Source organism: Punica granatum, chromosome 1, assembly GCF_007655135.1.
Source record: "Punica granatum isolate Tunisia-2019 chromosome 1, ASM765513v2, whole genome shotgun sequence".
In the NCBI taxonomy this organism is placed as follows: Eukaryota; Viridiplantae; Streptophyta; class Magnoliopsida; order Myrtales; family Lythraceae; genus Punica; species Punica granatum.
In genome coordinates, this window is record NC_045127.1 from 51,766,498 (window position 1) to 51,775,573 (window position 9,076).

Consider the following 9,076-nt stretch of genomic DNA (forward strand, 5'->3'; position numbering starts at 1 on the left):
TGCATCATCATGTAGAAAAACGCCCGCCTACTATCAGGCTCGTCGTTAATAGAGTTATTGTCATAACCCAAAGACGACGCATTACGAGACACACTGTTTGACAAATGATTGCCTGTCGGTGTGGACATAAGATCACGAACACTTCGTTAACAGTGAAACACATTAATCATAACCATTTAACATGCAAACAGAAAATCATCAACAAAAGAAAACACACAAAACAAACAAGAGTTCAATCATAAAAAAAAAACCATAGTAATTTTAAAAAACAAAAATAAAGATGGGTTCACAAATTCTTCAAGTATGAGAAAGCTGCAGTATCCACTCCTGTCGATCGTCCTCCTTGAACCACATGAAAAGCCTCCGCGCTCCCGGATCAAGGAGGGCTCTGGCGGCTTTCACATACAAGGAGTGAGGGATTCTCGATTTCAATTTAACCAACTCCTCGAGGGCTTCTTCAATGCTATTCTTCTCAAGTTTCTCAGGGCTCGTTACCGACTTGCTTCTCTTTATCAACGGTGGGGTTTTCTGTGGCTGCTGCTTCGTGTAACTCTCCCTGAACAGGTCCATGCATTCCTGCATTTGTGAAGTCTTGCTTAGACGCCTTTTCAGCACTCGACGTCGAGACTCGGTTATCATGGGCTCTACAACATGGACAAGGTCGTCACTTTCGTCGGAGCCTTTTTCAAGGTCGACATGTTGTTTTCCCTTCCCCTTCCCCTTCCCCCTAGATAAGAATTCCTCATTTAATCGGCGTTCTTCTTTTAAAGTTGGAGGTGGATCGGTCGAGAAGATGCGAAGAGCACCGGTAGCCACTAAAGAACTAAAGAGTTGCTTCTGCAAATCGTAGTGGTTGCAGCCCTTGCTCCGAAATGCCCCGTATGCCCTGTTCTTCTGTACAATGAAGTACGGCATGACTCAAAGAAGATCAGTGACAATTAATTCAAAACAACCATAGAAGCCGAACAAACAATTTATGAGAATGTACCTTTACAAACATATCCCAAACATCTTGGTCGGTTGTGATGGTGTTTGTGTCTGCATCCCACCCAACGCCTGTATGCCTAACTATTTCAGAGGATCGGGTGAAATTTGTCTTCATTCTCTGATGCTTGTCCTTTACCTTCTACAAACACAGTTGTTGATCAGGAAATAGATTTACCATCTCAGTTGTGATCTCCTTCCAAGTAGTTTGCTTCCATGTTGTAGTGTGTGCTTTTCTCAGCTTCTCAAGCATTATGTTTATGAAAGCGAACTCCATTTCATCACTCCAGTCGATGATATTTTCGCCTTTAGGAGCCATAATGCATGCAGTTGGTCCATAATAACAATGATCTAACAATGCACCTAACAATGCACTATTAGCAGCAATAGACAACAGTATGAAACACCGAAATCAGTTAGTCTTTTGCTTCTTGAAATGCAAAGAACATGCATATGCCTATCCCACAGAATGCACAGTAAGATGGCAACGGCCATAAGCCAAAAATTCTAAACCACGACCATGGCATCAATGCATAGTTTTGCAACCACATTCGAAGCAGTCAAATTAACTGAGCAGACAAGGAAGAAAAGCACAGATAGGCGGAACCACAAATCCACAGCAACATGGGAACATTCTGTTAACAGATCAGGAAGAACAAGCTCATAACTTCGGCCTGTTCCGGAAAGGACAACAAACAAGGCTCATTCATTCCGATGAAAAACAAATCGATGAAATTGACACAGCTACGCCACCTTACACTAACAGGGCAATGGCACCAGATGACCAGGGAGGTCTCGCTAAGCAGATAGCTTCGAAATTCCATCAAGTTTTGCAATCCAAAAGCATTAATCGAGATAGCGATCAGAAGATGTTACCTCACTGCCTATACCTCTCCAAAACAACAACTTTCTGCGGTTCTTAAACCCCAACCCTGGTGGAGAACAGCGAATTAGAGGGGGGCCCCGACAGCGACCAAAGTCGGGAATCTCTGGCAGCCGGTGACAGACGGGACGTCCTTCGCGAATCACTCCTGAAAAGCTTGTGCTTTTCACTGTTCTTCGCACCAAATTTGCACAGGGTAGCCTTCACGGACGAACAGCCCTCTGCAAATAACGCGTTCATAAGTCAGTAATCGGTGAAATTGATAACTTCAAATCAGTAAACGGCCAGTTTTCGACCTCGATTACAAAGACATGTCGCCGATTTCGGCCTAGGTTATGCGGACAAAGCAGAGAAGGAAGAAGGGGAACATGCAGGAAGGAGGAGGAGATGGAGAGGAGCGGCTGTGTCTTTACTCTTTCAACGGCTCTTTGCCTTAACACCGATAGGGGCAAAAAAAAAAAACATCAAACGACTAGTCAAACTAAGCAGCAGAGGGGGACACACTGCTCCTTCAAATGTTGCGGCCAATTTTGTTTTTATGCGAGTTAAACAAAGTAGAGTTGAACAAATCTCATTTGCCAAACATAGCCTTAGAGTTTGTTATAGTTTGATTTTACAAGATAAAAATAAAAATAATTGAAAAAAATTATTATTAAAAAATTAATTATAATAATATTAAAAAAATATGTGAAAGAATTTATTATTAAATTGAAAAAAGAAATATGAAAAATAATGATTATGTAATTGAATTTATAAAAAAAATAAATAATTAAGAGAATTTAATATTATAAATTAATTATAATAATCGATAAAAAAATATGTAAAAGAATTTATTATTAAATTAAAGAAAATTAAAATATAATAATAATTGTGTTATTAAATTTTGTGAAAAATAAAGTGAATTTGAAGGAAAATCGGTGGGGAGGGATTTCCCAATAAGGATTCATGAATATATATCTCAGCGTTTTATATCATTTGTGCCTTTTTATATATGATTTTATTATTCAAAATATTAGTGTAACTCACATTTGGAGCGAGCTTGTGTACATATATAATCAATCAATAATTCTGGACGTAAAGCTCGACTACGATCCCTTGTAATGGAGGGCGGGGATTCGTTACAGTGGCGAAGAAGGGTGTCCGCAGAATGGAAGCCGCCATCGAGGAGGGAGAGAGTCAGACAGATAGGGAGATGGAGGATGCCGCGGCTGCACCGCTAGTGCTGCTGGTCAGGGGGCGGTCGGCCGGTTATGAGGCGAGCAGTGGACAGTCGGAGTTGACGATAACCAAGGAATAGAAGGTCATCTTCACTTTCCGCTACAGGTTTGCTCGGAGAGGGATAATGTGCGACCCAGGCAGAAACGAGAGCCTGCTTCATCGAACACCTCTAAGCACTGCTGGAAATAAAGAGGAGGAGGAGGAGGACAACTGCGCACCTCCAGGACGCCATCAGAGACCGTTTTCGTCTCAGATCTGTGGTCTGAGATGTCAGAGACAGCCGTCAACTCCACTGGCTGCCGACAATGAGCAGGTAGAAAGGCTGAGCCGTCGCCTAGACCGAGGTTGAGGTCAGCCAATATTGCCATTTGGACCATGACTGAGGTAATGCTCAGCAACACTAGGATTGAGGCGACTGAGCCCAGTCGATTCGTGAATATTAAGGTAGGATCCGGGGGACGCTGGTGAGACCCCCGACCGACAAGACCGGTACCCAGCGAGACCCGCGACTGTGACAGTGGCTTCACTATACTGAGCAAAGATCGACCACGTGAAAGAGTGCCTAGACCCTCAACTGGATCGGAGGTCAACCGGCACGTTTTAGGGTTTCTGGCCTAAGAGACAAGGAGGAGAGAGGCAGGGAGCAATCCAACGGTAGCTTCACTTTTCTTTTTTTGTACATCGACTTTACTTCGATCTTAAGGAATCATAGGAAACGTCATCGCACATGCTTGAAAAGAAAATGACTGATGAGGGAGAGGCAATAAATTTGAAGGATACAACTGATTTTACTCTCATCTTCTCCACCATGAAGCCTTACTCCCAATTCCCATTTAGTCAACTCCATACTCCCATCTCAGTCCTCGTCCTCGTTTAAGCAGCAGCTACTTGGCGCTCACTCACTCTCTCTCTCTCTCTCTCTCTCATACCCATATATACACATAATACATACCCTTCTTCCTTGATCTTCCGATTTAGCATCAGAATCCAGTCAATAATGGACGGCGGCGGCCTGGCCGAGGCGGAGTACTCGAAGGCGAAGACGTCGGTGTGGTGGGATATCGAGAACTGTCAGGTCCGCAGAGGGTGCGATGCTCACGCGATTGCCCAGAACATAAGCTCCGCCCTCGTCAAGCTCAATTACAAAGGCCCGGTATCCATTTCTGCCTATGGAGACACCAACAGTATTCCTTCCCCTGTCCAGCAAGCTCTCTCTAGTACTGGAATCGCCCTTAATCACGTCCCTGCAGGTAATGGCTTTTGGTCCGATTGACGATCGGTTCGGTTAGATGGTTTCCCATCTGGGTTCTTTTTTTTTTTTTTTTGGGGGGGGGGGGGGGGAAGAAAGAATGGATTGTGTCAGCATTTCCCTTTGTTTGGCTTTGAAATTGATGGTTTGATGGGTTCTCGATTTCTACGGGGTTGTCGTACATGTGTCTTCCCTTGTGGATGAAGTGGTACCTGCAAAAATTACGGCATGATGTTGATTTCTTCGGTGTAAAGTTTTGACTCTGCCCTCCATCTAATGAAAATTGAATGTCCTCGGCGGATCTGCATGAGCTGATTTTTCCGAGGATTGTTATTTCTGCAAGATGCTGCTGGGCTTCTCCATTATCAGATCTGCTCCAACTTGTCGGCTGATGTCTGAAATTGGTGCTGTACGACCAGTTCGATGACACGCATGGTGTATTTGCAGGTGTTAAAGATGCAAGCGACAAGAAGATTCTGGTGGACATGTTATTGTGGGCCGTGGACAATCCGGCACCTGCTAACTATTTGTTGATTTCCGGAGACCGGGACTTCTCCAATGCACTTCATCAGTTGCGCATGAGACGATATAACATCCTTCTAGCACAGCCACAGAAAGCATCTGCACCGTTAATCGCAGCCGCAAAGAGCGTATGGCTCTGGACCAGTCTCTCGGCTGGGGGATCCCCCCTGTCGAGTTCTGAATTGCAGCACCTCGGTGACACCAGTCATATTTCTAGCTCTGAGACATTACAGGTTCCTGTTTTTAGTGTTTCCCAAACACATCGCTCGGGGGATTTCGCCGCTGAAAACCCCAATTTTCATTCGGGAAATCAAAACTTCAATCCTGGGAGGGGCATTGACCCTAGCATGCCGAGTCCTCCTGCCGTTAGACCCATGGGCCCACCTCCACCATTTGGGATTCGTGGAGGTCAAAACAGTTTGAACTCATGTCAACAAGGTCCATATATTGCCGTTGTTCCCTCTGGTGGACCACCTAATGCTGCTAATTTTGATCCTTTTTGGAACAACGGTAACATTCAAGGCAACTATCAGACTCATCATGCACAGCCAGTATGGCCCAATAACTTTTCTGCGCAACCTCCGATTAATCAGGGGAACATGTGTCCACTGAACAGTCACTTCGGTGCCTCTCCTCTAGTGCCACCTAGGCCCGATGGAGCCAACTTTTCTCGAGGACCCCCTGACATTAGCATGTTGAACGTCGGTGCTCATGCTAGCAGAGTTCAAAGGCCTCCCAACTTCGAGCAGCAAAGTTCAAACCCAAAGCAGACATCTGCTAGTGAATCCACAAAGGGCAAGAACAAAGGTAAAGGTGTAAAAGATGGAAGTAAGAACCACAACATACCGCAGAGGAAACATGATGGATCAAGCAAAAAGAACCATATTAGTACAGATCCACCTCCTACTTCCTCTGGGATTGGTACTTCCGATGTTCCTCCTAATGGCATTTCGGGTACCCCAGGACACCTGAAACCTTCTGAGCATGTCCAAGGTCTTATTGGAGTTATCTTACTTGCCTTGAACACCCTAAAGAATGAGAAAGTTATGCCAACTAAAGAGAATATAGTTGGTTGTGTTCGGTGTGGAGATTCTAAACATCGGAATACTGATGTAAGAAAGGCCCTATATAGTGCCATCCAGCAGGAAATGATAGTGAAGCATTACTTGGGTAGTTCCGTGCAGTTGTACGTCCATAAAAATGAGAAATTGTGGACGTATCTGAACCCTCTTGGAGGTAAGCCAAAGAATTATTCCAAGGAAACATGGGTGAAGATACAAAAGTTCTTAGCATCCTCTGAAGGACAATCTGCAATGCTGTCTTCTCAGTCCAGGTCTGCTTTTGGGATTAGTCTGCAGAAAAGCTGTTTGTGATTTTTTGCTGATCTAATATTTTTCTTAACTTGCCTTCTTTCTAATTTTCCAGGTATGAAGCAGGTCTGGTTATGAAGCAAATATGCTTGAAAGATCATCTTCTGGGTGATATACTCCGGATTCTAAACCTGTTAATAACCGCGAAGAAATGGATAGCACCTGATCCATCAGGATGGCAACCAATGAAAATTACTCTCCCGGATACAAGGAACACTTGTTCAGCAGTACAAAATGATGATGACGGCTCTCCATGGGAATAGGGCAAGCTCTGAGGACATTGGCAGTATGAAGGGGTTGATCGGTGATAGGTCCCTTGCCAATTCAACAAAATTTCCTTAGGAGTTGCCCCTGTAAATTTATGCTGCATAATTTTCTACTAACCAAATGCGACCTCTGCCATCATCTCAGAAGGTTCTCCTTGCAATGAGGTATTGCATGCAGGGAGAGTCAGTAGTCAAATCAATGTAATAGAATAGGTTTGCAGGTACCTTGACAGGTTGTTTCTTATCGCCGGTGGGTGATTTTGTGGGAGATTTCACCATTATCATGTTATGTCCAAAGGCCATGGATGATAGCACATGCTGGACTGTCTTGGGAGTCGCTTGCTGGAGTGAAAGCATTGGTTGGTTGATTGTAAGAGTTGAGAATGATTCTTCCGAAGCTGTCCCATTTACCCAGCATCAGATCTGCTCTCTTAGCTGCGAGGCTCACTGATTGTAGCTAGGTGGTCAATACCGTCCAAAAAGGGCCATCCAATGCAGAAATGAAGAGAGAACGCGGATACTGTTGTCATGTCACGGTTCTCCGGTGATTATCGAGATCAAAGATAGCTGCGAATCCAAATCACTGTTGGTCTATTTCCATTACCTAGTTCTACAAACAAACTGCACTGGAAAAGTGACCGATGAAAGGGAGCATCAGGCATTTGGTATCAAGCAGAAGTTCTGAGGTTTTTGTTGCTTGTTATTTGAATGCTGTGCGGAGGCTTACACTATCGTTGTGAAGGCTGTTCTGTTGTGATATTTGTAAATTTTCCGGTGATGGCTGTTCTGTTGTGATATTTGTAAATTTTCTGGGCTGAGTTATGGCTATGGATGTTGAATCAGTAGACAACTTTCGTTAGTGATGTACTAGCAATAATCAGTGTGTCGTGCTTCGTTGCTACTGGACATTTTATTTTATTAGGTATATTGTACTGGTGATTCAAAAAATTTTATAAATGTTTCAATATGGTAAAAAAATATTTTTTACTACTTGATGGTAGAAAATGTTTCAAAGTTGTTACAGTATAATACAAACCGTCATTCACAAGACTGTAAATTTTACAACATCATGTAACTTACGTAAAACATTTTGTACTATTAAGTTACAGCTTCAAAACATTTTGCACTATCATGTAACGTCTCACAAAAATCGATTTTGCACCATTAGCGTCGGCTTGACAGCGTCAATGGCAAGATAACGATTTGTATTATACTGAAGTAATTTTGAAATATTTTATACCATCAAGTAGCAAAAAAAAATTATACTATATTGAAACATTTATAAAACTTTTGAGACCACCAGTGTAATTTATCTTATTTTATTTGACCCAATTTCTGTAATAATTTCATTTGCTACCAAAAAAAGAAAAAAGAAAAAAGAAAAAAGGTCTTCTCTTGCCAAGTCTACAATGGACAAGATTGGACCAAATGCGCCATTAATTGGCAAGTTTATGGTAACCTTTTTATCTTCATTTTGTCTGATAAAGAAATTTGGTGCTGTTGCAGAGATAAATTCTCTCTCTCTCTCTCTTTTTTGGCTGAGAATGATAATTTCACAGATAAAATCCTTAGAAACATAAGGGTGAGCATAATGTATTTCACGCAATAATTTGGTAAGTTAGTCATGCTTATCAAAGGGTCCATGTTACCAAGCTTATCAAAGGCTGAATTCATCAAAGAACCAATGAACTAAAGACACTAGTGTTAATGAACCGAAAATAACTAATTTATTATATTTTTATTTTTTAGCTGGACGTGGTCTGAAAATAAGTAATTGAAAATTAAGTTTTTTTTATTTTAATTAGGTGGACCATTCACATTAAAGTACTCTGTACTATTGACCCCACATGTTCGTTGACGTTGACTATGAAGTCCAGCTGGTCATATTTAAGGGTTTATACGCGTTTGATATCAGTGTAAAATGGAATTAATTGCACTAGTGATTTAAAAAATTTCATGAATGTTTCAAGTTGATTTAAAATATTTTTTTTGGTAACTTATTAGTATAAAAAATTTCAAAATAGTTTCAATGTAGCACATTCCGTCAATTGCCCTTGAAGTTATTAACATTTTGCTGATGTGACGCCTCTTATGTGTCACTTTTATTACGTGAAACCTATCATAGTGCGTCACGTCATTTAAGATAAAATAAAATTTGAAAAAGTTCAATAAAAATGCGTAAAATAAAAAAAAAAGTAAAAATTTAGAAAAATAATAAAAAATTATTTTAAAAATTTAAAAACTTTAAAAAATAAAAAAATAAAAATCTTTTAAATTTTAAAAACTTTTAAAAATAATTTTAAAATTTAAACTTTTAATTTAAAATTTAAAATTTAAAATAATTTTTATTATTTTAAATTAAAAATAATTTAAATATTAAATTTAAAATATTCTTTAAAAAATTTTAAAATTTTTAATTTTTAATTTTTTTAATTTTAAAATACTTTTTATTTTATTTTATATCTTTTTATTGGACTTTTTCAAATTTTATTTTCTCTTAAATGACGTGGCGCACTATGATTAGTTCCACGTAACAAAAGTGACACATAGAACGTGCCACGTCAGCAAAATGTTAACGGCTTCA

The 9,076-nt window shown here is 40.7% G+C and overlaps 2 protein-coding genes across 3 annotated transcripts; one reads left to right on the forward strand and one right to left on the reverse strand.

Moving 5' to 3' along the window:
- Positions 1-101: 101 nt before the first annotated feature.
- Positions 102-2,106, reverse strand: LOC116212348. Its single transcript, XM_031546944.1, has 2 exons — positions 989-2,106; positions 102-894 (listed from the first exon to the last, which is right to left on the reverse strand). Exons 1-2 carry the CDS (start codon positions 1,100-1,102, stop codon positions 298-300), a joined length of 711 nt encoding a protein of 236 aa, XP_031402804.1. The 5' UTR covers positions 1,103-2,106; the 3' UTR covers positions 102-297.
- An 808-nt stretch (positions 2,107-2,914) lies between these two features.
- On the forward strand, positions 2,915-7,440 carry LOC116211904. 2 transcript variants are annotated; one of them, XM_031546477.1, is made up of 4 exons: positions 2,915-3,739; positions 4,064-4,335; positions 4,782-6,189; positions 6,282-7,413. In XM_031546477.1, exons 2-4 carry the CDS (start codon positions 4,083-4,085, stop codon positions 6,487-6,489), a joined length of 1,869 nt encoding a protein of 622 aa, XP_031402337.1. In that variant the 5' UTR covers positions 2,915-3,739; positions 4,064-4,082; the 3' UTR covers positions 6,490-7,413. The 2 variants fall into 2 exon arrangements, with proteins under 2 accessions (XP_031402337.1, XP_031402415.1); XM_031546555.1 differs by lacking the exon at positions 2,915-3,739 and having other exon boundaries at positions 4,195-4,335; positions 4,678-6,189; positions 6,282-7,440.
- The last annotated feature ends 1,636 nt before the right edge of the window (positions 7,441-9,076 follow it).

What these genes read in the sequence shown, in the direction of transcription:
- LOC116212348 (XM_031546944.1), bottom strand. Translation starts at nt 1,102, where the DNA reads ATGAAGACAAATTTCACCCGATCCTCTGAAATAGTTAGGCATACAGGC. An exon ending in TTTGGGATATGTTTGTAAAG is followed by an intron (nt 895 to 988) that starts GTACATTCTCAT and finishes TTCATTGTACAG; the next exon opens with AAGAACAGGGCATACGGGGC.
- LOC116211904 (XM_031546477.1), top strand. Translation starts at nt 4,083, where the DNA reads ATGGACGGCGGCGGCCTGGCCGAGGCGGAGTACTCGAAGGCGAAGACG. An exon ending in CCTTAATCACGTCCCTGCAG is followed by an intron (nt 4,336 to 4,781) that starts GTAATGGCTTTT and finishes GTGTATTTGCAG; the next exon opens with GTGTTAAAGATGCAAGCGAC. An exon ending in ATGCTGTCTTCTCAGTCCAG is followed by an intron (nt 6,190 to 6,281) that starts GTCTGCTTTTGG and finishes CTAATTTTCCAG; the next exon opens with GTATGAAGCAGGTCTGGTTA.